The following is a 17,752-nucleotide window of genomic DNA, read 5'->3' as shown; positions in this document are numbered from 1 at the left end:
TCTTTTATTCTTGTATGTGTAATTTTGTAATCGATTTTAAACCAACTTTCCGATGAACAAAATTTGTAGCGAACAGGTAAGAATGCGAGTTAATATTGCATTGTTGTCATCCAGTTCTGAGCTGTGTTTAACATCGGGAAGTTAATTTAAAATCGATTGCAAAATTTGTGCAAAATAGATATATTAATAGACATAAGAAAACGATTTAATAAAAAGTGTTAGTAAAAAATTGTTTCTTGAGCCTTTCTTTTCTTAATTGAATTATATAATGAGTAGAAATATATCGGCGAATTATACACTTTTGCAGTTTAATCTTATTTTTCTTATTCCATAAATTCTAAGGGAGAGTAGTAAAACATCTAAGTATTTTTAAATCATAATTAAACTTTAGAAAGTCCTCGCCCCCCCCCCCGAAAAAAAACACGTTTATTTAGCTTCAAAACTGAACTTATCAAAAATTTGGTTTGTTAGGTTATGATTATATTCAATATTGAGACATAATTTTATATTAACTTTTTTTAACCCCAATTATTACATTATTTTTTGAATTTAAAATTCCAGTACAAGTAATACTTTAAAAAAGGAAAAAAAAGGAATATATTTATAAAGGGTATATACATTTAAAAAAAATTGTAAATAAATCTAATAGTCTTACATAATGCATATATAGAGAAATGAATTGTTTTTTCCCCTTCCCCATAAAAATAGAAATGAGACACTCAACACATGTATATTAAAATACAAATTTTTAATCAAACTGCACTTACAAAAAGTATTTACAAGACAAAAATCGGCACAATTTATTTTAAAAAAAATCATTGTACCACAAATATCACTTTACAAACAAACAAAATATAACAGATTGTAAAATTTATAATGTCTAATTTGTACCTAAACACCAGAGAGTAATTGTGCGCATATGTACTTGAAACAATTGTAAGTTTAGTACAGTGGATCTTCAATTTGAAATATAAGGCAGAACATAGAAAACACATAAAAATGAACTTTTTATCATCGTTTTTTAAACCAAAGATGTACTGATATTCATATTTCATGTAAGTTTAGAATTTAATTCAAGTAATACGAAGTAATTATTACAATATAATTATTCGATTACAAACTAACTTATTACACTGCTAAATTAGTATTTTTTCTGATGAGCTAATTTTTGTTTTATGTCATTTCTTTTTTAGCAGATTAATAGTTGTAATTTTACTTATTTTTTCGAATAAATTAAATATCTGCTATACCTATTAATTGCATCTTTAGCATATCATTTAAGATGAATGTTTAAAACGATTTAAAAATATTGAAAAATTGTAGAGAAATTATTTGCAAAAATACTTTAAATTCTGTTTAATTCCATTATGTTATGAAACATCTATTATTCCATTACATTCTTTAGATGTGTGCTATTATCATAAATATATACTTATTTTGTAACTCAAAAATTCCTTTTATACATAAGCAAAATATTAAAGTTTCATTTTCGAGTATTGTCTGTAAATGTCCATTTAAAAAATTCAATTTTCAAATGTTTCTCATTTTCAATTCATTTACTCCACTCATTACACATGCTATGATACAGTTTGAGCGGGAATATACAAAACTATCTGTAAGGTGATTTAAAGAAGCTAGAATAATGCCTTAATGGTAACCAGACCATTGGAACAAAAAATACAGAAAAAGCGTCTGTGCCACTTGTAAGATAAAGGAAAATTACCTAATTTTCATGTTCAATTATATCTTCTAAATTTCCAAGATTATCAGTTTAATGGCCATTGTGGTGATTCATACAAGTTTATAGAAACTAGAATCTCAACTGCTTAATTCATTAAAGTTCTGTAAATTTCATCTATTTTTTTAACCTTATCAAAATAAAGAATCGATTAATATATTATAAAAACGGTGGCCTTAGCTTTTTCGCGTTCATACAAGGAACAACAAACGTTTGAAAAGTCGCGTCAAGCGCTGATTTGTTATAACACACATAATTTGAAACATATCTGCTATAAAATTTATCAGGTTATGATGGAAATATGTCAGATTTTTCTTCTTTATGCAAAAGTTTCATTACATTTTCGATATCTTCATTAACTGCAAATGTCGGTTTGCTGTTTGAATTTACTGACTGAACTGAACCTTCAATTTGAGATGTCACTTCCTTTTTATCAGTTTCATCCTCAGAATCCACAAAAGCTTCGATTTCGTCGATTATCGCATCTTCTTTCGCTGGATTCCCTCCCTCCAACTCACTATCTAATACATCTTCATCATTTCTGTTGGTTATGGAACGCTTAACTAATTTGGGTAAGATGGTGTACATCGTCTTGACGAAATCTACCTCTTCGTTTCTATCTATTTTAGCACTCGTCTCCTTCATAGTCGCTTTCTTCATTGGACCTTTCCCTTTTTCTATATCATCTTTAGTTCCATAAATTTCCACAGGTGGCTTCGATCCCTTGTACACTATAATAGGTGGTCGTGAAATATCTTCTACTGGTTTAGAAACTCTCTTCGACAATTTCTCCTTGGAGACACTAATGCCATCAGAACCTCTGCTATTGTCCTTCGGATTTTCTTGGATATTGTCATCTTCCAATGTGAAATCATCAACTTCATCCACATTATATTCTTCTGGTTCTTTTGTCTCTTCTCTTGGAGTTATCTGGGACTTCATCCCTAAAGACTGGGACAAGATCATGTTGCTTAAGGTTGTCAGTTTTTTAATGAAGCCTCCGTATTTACCACTACCTGCATGGACGCTAGATGGAGGAGGGATGTATCTATTGCCATAAATCATTTGATGGGGCATGGCGCCAAAGGGAAGAGGTGGTGGCCCAGCATTGATTCTGATTGGCCCAGCAAAGCTGGTTTGAAACTGAGGTGCGTTTAAAACTGACATGGCATTCTGTCCAGGTTTAACTAACGGAATATAATTTGGTGATTGAAAACTAGCTTCAGCGATGAGCTCGTCTGGGTATGGGTTGAATACGTTATGATATTGTTGAGATGAACTCTGGAGAAGAGTTTGTGGTTCTGTAAAGGAATAGGAAGGAGATCTAAGATTATTTTTTCGGAATGAAGGAGAATTTAAAAACATGGGGTTTGTAGTTGTAAAATGATAGTTTGAACTTGCATATGCTCCTGGATGCCTGCTTCGAAACGAAGGTTTTGGTCGAGGTCTAACATAACTATAATGATCTCGGTAAAGTTCAGATACAGCTGGATTTTCGTTTGGGAGTTTTATAAATTGGGTTTGCTTAATGAAATGTGGGTTTAGTGCACCTCTGAAACTTTCCGATTCTTGCAGTGTGATTATATGTTGTTTATTTGCACCGGAGTAAGATGGCTGTTGTTTAATATGTGTTGCGACAGCATGCAAGAATCTATCGGTATCATTCTTAAAGGTTGCTACTTGATCTGTACTTGCATATGGATTTACAGCTTCATCGATATCATCATGTTGCACTACAATTTGAGGTTGTGCCGCTAAGGCATGGGGAATGTGAATTAAAATTTGTTGATATTCTATTGCATCATCTTGAGCTTCTGTAGACTTTCCTGGTGCCTCTTGCTTAATATTTTGCTTCTGCGTATTTGCTTTTGTTTGCGAACCTGCATTGGACAATTTTAAATTTTGACCTTGGTTTTGTGATTTCTGTTGTTTTTGTTTTTCCATCGCTTGTTGCATGTCCATCATTTTCTGTTTATGCATTTCCATTACTTTTTGGCGTAATATATGCATTGCCTTTTGATTTTGCATCTCCTCTTCCTTTTGTTTCTTCATCTGTTCTTCCCTTTGTTTTTTCATGTGCTCTTCCCTTTGTTTTTTCCTCTGCTCTTCTCTTTGTTTTTGAATATCCATTGCTTGTTGCCTTTGCATTTTCATTGCATATTGTCTTTGCATTTGAGTCGGCTGCTGTATTATCATTGCCTGAGGTTTTTGTATTGTCATTCCTTGCTGCTGCTGCTGCATTTCCGCAGGATTTGATGGATAGTTCATTTGCTTTGGTCCAGGCTGAGCCATTGGTCCATTACTTTCCATTTTCAGGTATTGAAAACTTTGTCCTTGCATTTCCATTGGATTTGATATCTGAGGACCATATGAGTCGTCTTCGGCATTTTCACCATCTAATGGTGGAATGACAATTTTATAAAATTGCTTTGCTTCTTCTTTATAGTTATTTCCTCGAATATCATAAGGATAAAGAGCAATACTCAGAACTCTTTGATCTGGATCATTATCTGGTTCATTTTCAGTAGTTGCTTGAACTTGCACTTGGAGTTTTTGAAGCTGAGGCTGATCTTGCGCAGTCCCCTGCTGCTGCATATTGTAATGCGAATCGCCCTGCGAATTGGTGGGCATTACATTACCCGAGTATTGGTATGTACTGGATTTGTCACCACCCGCTTGCTGTTTTATCAGTTCTTGAATGCTAGACGGCATTTGTTTCGGACTATAATCTTGTTGCACGGAATATCCAACTGCAGGAGGTTGTTGTGGTATTTGAGCATACTGATGTTGTGCAGGAGCTTTTTGATCAGGTATTCTTTGGATATTTGATTGTGATTGGCCATAGGCTACGTTTTGCATTTGAGGTTGCATGGCAACATTTGTTACGTATTGATTAGGTTGTGGGTTGTCATTATACATCATTAATGGTTGCTGATGTCCCGTCTGTGCATTATTTTGAGCAACTGTATAGGATGGTTGTTGTTGAGCATTAGGATTCATGTTATTTTGTACTTGATAGGATGCCATATTCTGTTTCTGTTGAGGACTAGAAGGAGCTGGGGGTTCAGGTGCACCATATAAAACATTCGGCAATTCTGTTTGATAAGTTGAAATGCCAATGCTTAAATACTGTTGATTTTCGAGATCTGGAAACAGCTGAGGAGCTGCATTATAAGAATTAGAGTCCTTCTGGGTTTGTGGTTGCATATTTTGATATTGTTGCTGGTTATTTTTCAAGTAATCGGGCATTGCAGGAGCAGGAGGACCAGACTGCTGGTGAACTTGGGCATTGTTATTTTGGGGCTGTGCACCCTGTGTTGAATCCTGATTTTTTTCAACAACATGGACTGGTGGCTGGTTATTTGATTGATACACCAGTAGTGGAAGGTTTTCGTAAGGGTATGGAACGTATTCTATGGTTTTTTCCTCACCATCTCCTCGACTTGAAATTTTTGGATTCGGTGGAAAGTTAGGAAAGTAGAGGACAGGTGGAGGTAGGTTAGAATACACCACTGGCCCTCTGTACTTCAATTTGCGAGGTTCTTCTTCAGGTTTTCCGGCATCTGTTAGTTGGAGACTTGCTCCAGTTATCATCAATAAAAAGAAAATCTGAAAAAAAAATTAATATTTTATTTCAGTTAGTTTTAAAAATAGGGATAAAAGATATGAATTCACACAAATGCCGAAAGTGGGAAGTTATTGTATTCGTTGAATTTCACCTTTTTTTGATGGCATCAACATTACATTTAATAATTAATATCAGTTGAAAAATATTAAATTCATATTTTAGATGATGAAGAAATTAATAGTTAAATTTTAATCGTTTGATTATGATAAGAATATATATTCTAAAGTTATGATTAAAAAAGTAATAAATGGGAAATTTTAAGAAAAGATGTAATTTTCGTAATTTCATTTTATACAAGCAATGCTGACAGTAGATACGGTGGATAATAGAATATTGACCGAGCACGGTTCGAAAACATGAAGTCTTCCAAATAAGCCAATAAATGATAGTAAGCAGGTTTGACATGAGATAAATAGTCCCACTTTTTCCAAAAAATTTCACATTGCAATTATCCATCGCTAATTATTTTTCAATTTGAATAACGAATGTATAAACTCTGTCGACTGATTTATTTTCCACTGTAATTTCTTCCTAGAAATAAGTAAAATATGGTAAAGTAAAAATGAACTTTAAATTATTGTACATAATTATAATCACTTCTTTTTTAATAATGTGAAAATTTAGAATCAATGTGCTTTAATTTCTTTTAAAAGGATTTCTTTAGTTCGTTCGATAAGATGAAAGTATTCGTCCCTTTACCAGACATGAATCATTTTAAAAGCTGAAACTTAAGGGACATGTTAGTCACAAAACTTAATTGACATTAATTTTTTTATGAAAAATATATATAAGTAATAAAATTTTATATGAAATCAAAATAAAGTGCAGAATAATTCACTATTATTTTGCTGAAGTGAAATGATTACAAAGTGAATTCTAGAAAAATATAGATGAATAGATGCATTAAAATGTTTTAAGACAAATGTTTCTAAGTTTATTACTGCCTTATATTCTCATTGGAATTAATTTGAATGTTATTTTGAAAATTGGCACTGAACTTATTGTGTATGAGGAAAAGTAATTGAATAAAATATAATATTAAGTAATAGCATACTAGAAGGATCTTGTAATTTATATTACAGGCTTAGTTATAAATACAATGTTCCAGGCCTGGAATATTCCTTGAATATTGAATATTAGAACTTTGTGCCTTTGATTTCGAGAATGGGAAAAAAATAACGAAATTGGAATTCTTTTAATGATTTTAGTTGAATTATATAAAGCATTTAATTTTTCTCAGACTCTTTCCTTTAGTTATTGCAGAGTCTCTATTAAGATGATTTATTTTATTCACTTCAGATAATGAGAACAGGGAAAATGTATAGATATCAAGAATTTTTGACAGTAAAATAAGAAAATGAAAAAATTTAAATACGCGAAATCGTGTGAAAGCATTAAAAAAGATAAGAGAAAATAGAATGTTTAATTTCCTTCACTGCATTATTTTTCCCCCTTATTTTTGTTTTAAATCAATATTTTTATATTTTAATCATAAAAATATATACTTAAAATATAAAATATAAATAAAAATATTATATATATATATTTCTCTCTCTCTCCCTATTTTTAAGTTTTCGAAAATAAATCAAACTTTCTCGAACTGCCACCACATATTGAAAAGATTTATTATGATTACAATAGATGGCAGCACAAGTCTACCAAATTCATGATATAGTTTCCGCATTTGTTCAAGAGGCACGGAGTTTCTTTTGAGACTGATTTAAATTAAACTCGCCAATTAAACTAAACGTTTCTTTATGATTTTAGATGATTTTTTTTCTTTCATACTCCATTTTAACATTTTATTTCATTGTATATATCTATTTATGAAGCCAATTCATGAAAATCATTTTCTTGAAGAATTTAGAAAAATGAATAATAGAGCAGTTTTAGTCAGCAATTTGACCGATGTTTTTTAACAATTCAATTTAAAAACTAATTATTCTTTATAAGTAAATTCTTTAAAGAAATTTAAATTTTACAGTGTTAGATTCTAATTTAATTAGATGTTTAAAAGAGAAAAGGTTTTAGAGGTGATTTTTTCCCCCTTTTTTTCCATTTAAAATTTTTGATGTCTAAGATTAGATAAAACAAAGAAAAGAATATGCTAATTTTAAATATTCAAGAAAAAACTAAACATTTTTTCTGATATGATTATTTTGAAGATAAAAGTTAAACTTTATTTCTGCAATAATAATAATAAAAAAAAAAAAAATTTACGAACAAAAAAAATGAAAAAAAAAAATTATTATTTAAGAAAAGAATCTTAGTGTGTAAAACATTTTTTATGGATTAGTAAATAATTCATTAAAAAAGAATGAAAAAATACTGTTGTATTATTTCTTTCAAGTTAGAGGGCCAAAATAATTTTTAAAAAAACTACTACTTATAAAAAATTATTTATTGTTACACAGTAATTATACCTAACCAACTTCGATAATTTCTTATTGTGATTAATTGTTCATTTGTTTAATTCATTTTTCAATGTATGCGTGTATTCGACGGGTGTAAAACCTTTTTCCCAAGAAATAAAATAAATAAATAAAAGCCTCGCTAATTAAATAATAATAATAAATGAAAGGAGGAAAAAAAAGAGACTTTTGCAAGTAGTTGAGCAACACTTTAGTCAATTTTTTTATCATCTCATAATTGAATTAAAAGAGTGAATAATTGCCCCAAGCCGAACATGAAATTAAAACGAGAGCTATGAATCATCGGAAATGATTATAACTTCTCAGGCTGCCATCAACATTAATCATATTAAATCCTCTGCATCGAATATAATTCAAGGTCAATTCAATTCAATATATATATATATATATATTTTCTGTTGAATTTATTTCTGGAATAACTTTGTGTAAAAAGATTTTTTTTTATCTCTCCACATTATTTATATTTGGTATATTATGTATTCATTTCATTTAGAGAACATTTTTTTAAATGTTTCGATTGTAGCTGTGACAATTAAGTTTTTTTTTTTTTTTTTTGTATTTTTTTTTAAATGGCACGCAGATTTAAATATTACCTTAAAAGATAAGGGTATCAATCTTAAAATCAAGATTAATGTTACAGGTATGTTGACTTAAAAAAAATTTCATGTCTTTATTCACATATTTAAGTATAATTACTTATTTATTTTTGCAATGATTTTATACCATGAAAATTTATTTCATGTTTGTTTGAACATTTTTTTAAAAATAGTTTCAGTTTCTATTTTTCTTAAAAATTCGTTTCGTTATAAAACTGTTTTTTTTTTCAACATTATTATAAATGATTTAATCTTAAGTCATTACTTAAATGCCAAATTAAGCAAGATTTATATTTAAAGCAGATAATATCTAATACTAGTTCTATGAGTAAATATCTAATTTGTTTCATGATGATGAATTGAAAAAAATTCCCCAAAAAGTTTTAGGTTAAATAAAATGACTTATAATTTGTTAATGAAGATCATACCGAAGGATGAAATAAAATAAGTAATGGCCCATGGGGGGATCGAACCCACGACCTTCGCGTTATTAGCACGACGCTCTAACCAACTGAGCTAATGGGCCTCAATGCGAAGTGAAAATTTTAAGTACAATTCCAGTATTCGTAAAAAAAAAAAATTTATTGCATGGACAAATTAGTTTAAATTCTTAATTGAATAGTAAGATTTAATTCTTCTTAAATAAATCCGCATTTTTCTGTGTGAGTCCTCTGAGTAATTTTTTTTTGCCATTGTTATGACCGAAATTCTCATAATAGCAGTGAATCTGTTCCTGGAATTAAATTTACAAGATTAAAATACAGCATGATATTGTGGAATAGTATTTCTTAGTGTATAATTCAATCCACTGAAAAATAGTTATTTCCATTCAAAGTTTCTATAAACTTTCGTTTAATATAAATTCATGTTTATCGACATTTTAACTTCAGAAATAAGAAGTCTGTAGTAAATGGTGCTAATTCTCTCATCATAGCTCTTACTCTGCTGAAAGTGAAATAATAATAATAAAGAAAAGCATGAAATGACATCTGCAGAAATTGATGTGTACTTTACAAATAGATTTTCTTAAAATTTCATATTGAATGCATCTGTTTCTTACATTTAAGATTTTTTATATTGTTTTATTCACTTTATTTTATAGATTAGAGTGTCTTGAAAGAAGCTTGTAATTTATTTATTATACTTTCTTTTTCATAATATAACTTGAAGATTGGTTATTTAACACACACTATGGAAGACCTTCCAAATATTAAAACCTAATTTAATTGTGCTATGCTCTTATTTTTCTCAAGGTAATGTAGCATCGGTGGTTCAGTGGTAGAATGCTCGCCTGCCACGCGGGCGGCCCGGGTTCGATTCCCGGCCGATGCAAAGTTTTTTTTTTCTCTCCAATTTTGTTTTTGATTAAAATATAAATATATGTATTCAATCTGAGAGGATCGTTTATTTTAGATATTTATTAATCGTTGCGGTGCAAAATCTTCACAGAATAACGTAATTGATGTTTTATAATTACATTTGTTTCTTTTACGTTTCAATTCAAATATAATAGATATTTCATATTGGTCTTAGTTGTTCAAAATCTTACAAAAATAAAGCAGGGTTATTTTTTTCCCTTTACTTATTTGTAGCTCAGATTAGTTTACAGTATTGATATGTTTAAACAGTTTTCAACAAAACCATAAATATCATTGTATTGTCATGGTTAAATCTCTCTCCAAAATAAAACAACGAACATAGGCTCAACATGCCATGGGTTTCCTGGGAATACTGACATTTATAAACTTTCCACCTTAAAGATTTTCATAAGAAATTTTCAATTTTTTTCAAAATTCTTTTAAAAAATCGGCAAAAGCAATAATGCAGCAGTGCGTATTGTAGTGGCTGAGGCCAGTTAAACTAACTGACCCTAATACATAATTATTAATAATTTCTAAACTTACAAATAAAAACGTTTCATTTTTATGATGGATTATAAAAAAGCAATAAACTTCAAAATAATAATAATAATTAATAAATAAAAAGGAAAAATTGTTTTACTCGATCTGCCAAATGGCATATAATAATGGAATAACTAGAAGACAGAATCTCTATTTCTACTTGATTTATAATAAAGATGATTATTGTGTGCGCGCGCGTTCGCTCTACAAGCTAGTCCATTTGAGTTACAGCTACCAAACTTCGTATATATATCTACTATAGAGAATGGGAGTATGCATTTACAAGCGATTTTAAAAATTTTAATTAATGGAGAAATCAAGTGAAATTTTGAAGTTTTTGGCCGATGGCGTTCGAAAATACTACAACAAAAATGATTTTTACATCATTTTAACGATCATTATTGAAAAGATCAACTTATCTTTTCAATAATACTAATTTATTTGCCGCATACATTTTTGTTCTTTTTTTAATTAATAAAAAAACATTTTAAAAACATATTTTTCAACAATACGTTTCGTAAAATAAAGAATAAATAAATGAAATTAACATGCACGAGTACATTATACTTGCATAAAAAAATTAGCTTTTATCATCATGTTGCCATCACACTGATATATACTTAAGTAATTCTCTCTACACAATAAAAGAAAAGTGTAATTTTTAGCACATGCCTATATGAAATAAAATAAATACGAAATATAATAGAAAAATAAATGCAAAACTCTGTGATTTGTAAAATATCTATGTTATTAATTCAATAATCCTGTGCTATTTAAGGAAAAATTGATATAATTTATACAGGATGTTCAGTTTGTAAATTAAACAGATAGATTCTAAACTCTTAATAGTAGATATACACATCTAATAATAAGAAAATGGTCTAAATGATGTAAATAATTATGTTTTATGTAGTTTAAGTCAATAAATGTTCTGATGAATTACTGAATTTTATTTATATAGATTCTGGGTACAATGATTGTTGTAGTGAATGCCTATCATGAATCATATATATTTATCATAAATCATATCAGATATCTGCAAACTACAGGCTTCGTCAAGGCTATGTGTGACGTAATTGCTACGTCGCTCATCGTCCGGGTATGCTTCTAAAAAAGCCATTCTCTCCTCTTTGGAACACTCTCGCGCACTGCTTCGGAAAAGCTGGTAGTAAAAATCAAATGTTTAATTTCTTTAGTTAAAATGTAAATAAAATTATTTTTCTAAAACGTTCCAATAATTGGAGTCGCAACAAATATACGCAACCCTAATTACGACATTGTCATTTAATAAAATATTCTTGAAACACTAATAAAAAAAAAATTCGCTCTTATTCAAGAAAAGCTGATTTGAATTATAAAATTCTGAATATCTCAATTTCATAAAAAAAAGAAGAAAAAAAAAAAGCGTTATTTTAGACCATTGCATTGATAACCTCGAGAAAAATACATTTATTCAATGCCCAACATTTCTTCAAGGCTGATTGGTCTAAAATAGTGAAATTGATGATTGTCCTAAAATTACGATATTCAAAGCTTCATAACTTAGTCAAATTTCGTTACTGAAAATCGAAACTCTGTGTAACCCTTTCTAGGGCCGTGGGAAATATGCTCCCCACCAAATTGATCAATATTTGTATGAAATTATGTAGGTTGGCGTAAGTTCTGACAATTTTTTTTACAAAGACAGAAACTTAGATGCTTCAGTTCTTCATCTCACACAAAATGATGTGTCTTGATTTGTTACTTAATTATGAATTAACCAAATTAATAAATTAATTAAATTAAATTTATCTAATAAGCTAAATGAATCTCTTTTGTTATTCTAATTTCAAGCCTAAAAATATTTTAACATAATATGACTGGAAAAAAATGGCCCTTTAAAGGGTTAATTTAAAAGTTGGAGTGTCAAGAATAATTTACTAAATATGATTCATAAGATTAAAGGATTATATAAAATTTGGACATCATAATTTCTTCAAAAGTGCATTTATTGACTGAAACAAAAATATTATTATTTACATCAGTGAAATCTTTTTGAAAATAAAATTGAATTTTATTAAATTAGAGAAATTATAGTAGAATAATCATAAAATTTCAATGCTGAACGATTTTCTTTTCTGTACTTTTATATATTTAAAACATGTTTGATTTCAGTAAAAACGTTTTTGCATTAATTGAAGTTTAGTCACTTCCGTTTCAAGTTCAAGTTTTAGGAGAGATGGCAAAAAATTGAAGAAAAGCATATTAAAATTTAAAAAAAAAAAAAAAAAAAAAAAACATAAGATTTCTATAAAAATATGAATTATACGACTGTCAAAATTTAAAACTTAAAAATATTTTGATAAAGAAAGCTATTAAGACCAAGTTACATAGCATATTTAATTGAAAATTTTAGTGGCTATTAATTCCGATGAACGGGCTGGTCGCTAAAGTCGGCTAGTAATTAATATTTTATAAATAATTAATTTAATGTATTTAATAATGTTTGTAATAGTTCATTTAACACATATTTATTCTTAATATCCTTATTTCACGATAATTTCTACATTTAAAAAATATTTAATCATAACCACAGTAACAATTTATGTATAAATGTTTTTATTATTTTCTTATCAAAAAAATGAAATATTGTTTCATGTAAATAAGCACAATAACGAAAAAAAAATGTATGAAGTGTTTTATTTTAAAGGAAAGGGTGCAATAGTTAATACATTTAGTATAAATATATGTATTAAAAATGAATTTTTTTTATTAATATTATTTTTTTTTAATTTTAAGTTTCTAATGTGTCATTCACTTTCATAAAATATGAGAAATTGCAAGGCATTGAAACTTATTATTTTTTCAATCGCTAACAGATGGCGCCACATGCATGTAATCGTGATTTAATTATTTCAACTGATTGATAATTTAGTTCTGAAAATATTAAAATGGTTTATGCCATCAAGAACAAATAAGTGTACATTTTTCAAAACTCTAGCACATCAGGAAACGAGTAAAAAATCAAATGAAAAATTCTATTTTTACAAACATAAAACATATCTAATTAAATAAAACTGCAAAATAATATATATATATATATATATATATATATATATATATATATATATATATATATATATATATATATATATATATATATATATATATATATATATATATATATATATAATATGTCTAATATTAACGTTCAACTGAAGTTGAAATTGGAAATGAAGATAAATCGATTTTTTTTCAGCATGGTATTCTTTTCGGTATCTGCAATGCCTAGTAATAAATAGTTCCCTTTGAAGGAGGTACAATTCTCTTGCCCACCCCCCTTCCGAACTGAGAAAGTATCCGTCAGGTCAAGTATAAAGAGGAAGACAAAAATTATTTGGGAACTATTATTTAAATAAAAGGCTCTAACAATTTGTTTGCATTTATGACACACATTTTAAATAACTTCAGTACTAGTTGAGTATAGGAAGTTTACTAATGGTATGTATAAACATTTTTGTAATATACAAAGTAATTTCATTGGAAGGGCGATTTAACCTTGCATAAGGCTTCTTGGAATCATAATGAAATCACTTGTAACTGTCCGAATGCTCCACTAAATTTTGTGCTCATTTATAAGACAAAACTTCCAGAAATATCAGGGGGTTGCAATGTCTTAGTGATTAAGTTTGGGTTCAAGATTGGAATCTGGATTCGAAATCTGGCATTGATAAATATCCTTCTCCTTCTTTAATCCGTAAGCTTGAAGAAAGCGTGCCCGCTCAGGCATCGCCCTCGTCATCTAAACGCGATTTAAAATTTCCACCTCCGTCTCAAAATAACACTCGAGATGTTTGAAAACGAAATGTTAGCATAATTGAACTAAATTAAACTACAGAAATTTCAGTTTGTCTCATTTTGATCCCCACTGTAGTACAATACTACAGTTCTGATTATTCTTGGAATTTGTTGCCATGGCAACTGAGAATAAGCGAATTCCAAGAATGATAAGAAAAAGAAAATAAATCAACATGAAAATTCTTTTAATTTTGATTTGAAGTAAAGAGGCTTACACATACTTTTATGTCAAATAAACAATAGATTTCTATACTATATGACTATTGGTTTATTTTATTTTTTAAGTTTTATTATTATTATTATTTTAAGTTTTATTATTATTATTATTATTTATTAACAACTTGTTATATTCGATTTCGCGTTTGTGTTAAAACATCTCTCTCTTCTTTTTCTTCTTATTTTTTATTTCGGTCACGCAGAAACCACAAATTATCTTAAGTGCCCTTAACTTCCATCAGAATCTTTCATTTCGTAAATACAATAGAATTTATTTTATTTTATGCAAAATTTTTATACTTATAAAAAAATGTGCTGTATTCAAAAATTTTTTTATCGAATGTTAAACAGTTAGCAATCCCCTCCAAGCATACATAACTACTATAAACAAGCATACTTAATTACTAAATTATTCAAGTTATTCAAAAAAAAATTAACATTCTCTAAAATTAATTTTTTAAACAGAGAAAGTATACATTTAAATTTTTTTTCAAGGCAATATTTCAAAATACTTCATAACAAAAATATATACATATATATGTATATCGAGCCAACTTACTTGTAACATGTTTCTTCGATCAACAATACCCAAGCACTTAAACTATCCTTATTCCATGGAGGATATCTTTCCAACTCGAAGAACAAAACAAAACCTTGGCCATGACCGAGTAGTAGCTTTATATACCGGATCCAGAGCCGGCCGCTGCAAGTTCGAGCCCTGGAGGTCCAAAGACGCCGAAATAAAATATTCGAGGCTACCCGCTCCTTAAGAATTCACGACAACAAACAAGGAGCGAAGTGGGTCAATGGACCTTGTGTTTCAGCTCTGGATTCATGATGGTCAAAAATATAAACATAAATTAGAGCATTTAGTCGGAGAGCGTTTTTGCACGAATCCTACCCTGAATGAGGACAAATGGATGAATCCGCTAAAATGATCCGCTTGGTTTCCGAGATCAACCTCTCTCCAATTACTATGTCATCGAATATTCGTTTTGAGCTGGACAATGGATTGATGGAGAAGTCTGCGTGATGATTTTTTTTTCCGGTAAAAGAATTCTCAATGGAGTTCGTAATAAGTTGGTCATATGTATCGGTTTGGATGGGACGATATCGTTTTATCTAAAGCGATCCTTGGATTGGAAGAGTTGAGTTTCGATTTTCGAATCTTTGTCCTGAATTGAAAATATGTGCGTGATTTCTGCTGAAATTGAATTGAATGGCTAGAAAGAATTGTCCCAATTTTTACTTAAAAGTAAATTGTTTATATTAAAAAATTAGCATTATCTTAATGCTAATGATCCTAAGTCATTATGGCCTTATATGTAAGTGTGTTTCACATCTTTTCTCAAGTAACTGGGCCGCATTTAATCAAAATTTGCACTTATTATTAATAAATAATATTGTTAATTTTTCAAAATATAAAAGCTTATTAAATATTCAATTAATTAGCAATCAAACTTTTGCAGGTTTTTAGCTGTAATTTCGAAGAAAATTATTTCACAAGAAATATTTAAAACCGTCTTGGAAAGCAAATTTTACTTTTAAAATGATACCAATTTCATTTCCATGTAACGTTTCCTGTAACTTTTTTAATTTTACAAAATTTAATAAATAATTGAATAGATGTAGACAATTTTGAAGGAAGGAAATTTATGGACACCTTTATTAAAAACATTCGAGAAATCTTCGGGGAAATCTTTCTCGGATTATTTTAAACTTATCGCCTGAGCTTAATTTCTTTAATATCTAAAGATTCGCCATATCCAAATAATTTTTTTTTCAATATCTCGATACACTTCTGATTAAAAAAATTTGGTTATTTTCTGTGATTATTATGCAATCACTGCATAACTCAATCGGATTCTTTTTCCATTCGTAAAATTAATTTTAAATAATTTGCCAATTGATTAATTAACTTATTATATTTCTATTCGAAATAGGAAAGTTTAGCAAAAATGATATAAACTAAAAAAAATAGTAAACTTATAAAAAGTGTCAATTAATGTTTTTGTCATATTGCTTACGTTTATTTATATATATATAATAAATAACGTTTGCAATTGCAATAACATCTCCGCCCGAAATTTTCTCGGAACTCTGAAAAAAAGGTGTTATAGGTATTATCTGCTCCCCCCCCCTATATTAAAAATTGTATATTTTGGTCAAGGCCATGAACGCAGTGAGTGCTCAGATTTTTATTTTCAATGTCCTTCTCATAAGTGTTTTGTGCGTTGTATTATGATTTGTATATACTATAAAGATTTGTATACACTATAAAGATTTGTATACACTATATACACAATTTGTATACACTATATATATATATATAAAGAAAACAGAATATGCATTTTGATTACATTTTTGTTGCATGGAGAAACCAAAATTTGACACAGAACTATAAATTTGCTATTTTCATTCACTAAATTTCATTTACTGAGGTCATTGCCTATTTGAGAATTGTTTACATCCGTGCAAATGTACAGATCGGCAGATAGTCAACGATGGCAGATTTAGTTCAACATTTTACATTGATCTGCAATTTAGATGCTAAAATTATATACCAAATTTTATCTATCTAGTTCTTTACGTTTTGTAATTATCTTTTTCTGTTGTAGTTGGACAATCTTCGTCTGTAAGAAATTTGATCAAGATTCGATTGAAATCTCCAATTCGGTTTAAAGACTATATGCAAAATTTCAGCTGTCTTGTTTAAGCTTTTTTGTGTAATCCTATCCACAGAACACACAGATCAAAAATGTGTTTCTTGGACTCAGAGGGTAACTGAAACATGAAGATTTGCCAAAATCTTGAAATTGAATTTTTTTGGCGATTACTATACTTTTTCTTAAGACACTTTGCAAGCGAAAATATAAAAAGATGAAATATAATGAAAGATCAAGAGTTGTCTGATAGATGCGCCCTATTGTAATCATAAAAATATCAGCTTTTTATTAACATAAAACCATACCTCTAATTATTCATATATTTTTTTTAAATGTAAAAGTGTACAGACATATTATCAACTGATTAGTAATTTTAAGGGGGGGGGAAATGTAATGAAATGCATATAAATAAAATTAAAATAAAATGATTCAAATCCAAATAATTAATTACATCCTACTAAATATACTTCCAAAATTTATATTTTATTAAAAATATTTTTAATAATATTTTGGATGCTTTAAATTAGACTAACTTCAATTCGGTTTTCAGAATGAACTGTTCATAACAAATTGTCACACTGATAACGTAAAACATTCATATATTCCATATTTTTAATTTCAATTTTTTTTTCTACATTTTTATTTAACTTGGCATATTTCGTATTGAAAAGATAAAAATCTGTAATCGATTCTTCGCTTATATCCTGATGAGCTAGAATTAACAAATTTTATACATTT

The 17,752-nt window shown here is 28.7% G+C and overlaps 1 protein-coding gene and 2 non-coding genes across 3 annotated transcripts; 1 reads left to right on the top strand and 2 right to left on the bottom strand.

Annotated features, from left to right (window-relative positions):
* Positions 1-763: 763 nt before the first annotated feature.
* LOC129988551 (uncharacterized) lies at positions 764-14,987 on the bottom strand. Its single transcript, XM_056096800.1, has 2 exons — positions 14,908-14,987; positions 764-5,347 (listed from the first exon to the last, which is right to left on the bottom strand). The coding sequence occupies exons 1-2, from the start codon at positions 14,914-14,916 to the stop codon at positions 2,027-2,029; spliced, it is 3,330 nt and encodes a 1,109-aa protein (XP_055952775.1). The 5' UTR covers positions 14,917-14,987; the 3' UTR covers positions 764-2,026.
* On the bottom strand, positions 8,847-8,920 carry Trnai-aau (transfer RNA isoleucine (anticodon AAU)). The gene has a single exon. It is a non-coding gene; the product is annotated as a tRNA-Ile (tRNA).
* Trnag-gcc (transfer RNA glycine (anticodon GCC)) lies at positions 9,656-9,726 on the top strand. The gene has a single exon. It is a non-coding gene; the product is annotated as a tRNA-Gly (tRNA).
* Positions 14,988-17,752: the final 2,765 nt, after the last annotated feature.

This window comes from Argiope bruennichi, chromosome 10 (genome assembly GCF_947563725.1).
Source record: "Argiope bruennichi chromosome 10, qqArgBrue1.1, whole genome shotgun sequence".
NCBI classification, from domain to species: Eukaryota; Metazoa; Arthropoda; class Arachnida; order Araneae; family Araneidae; genus Argiope; species Argiope bruennichi.
This window is presented reverse-complemented; position numbering and strand designations above follow the sequence as displayed.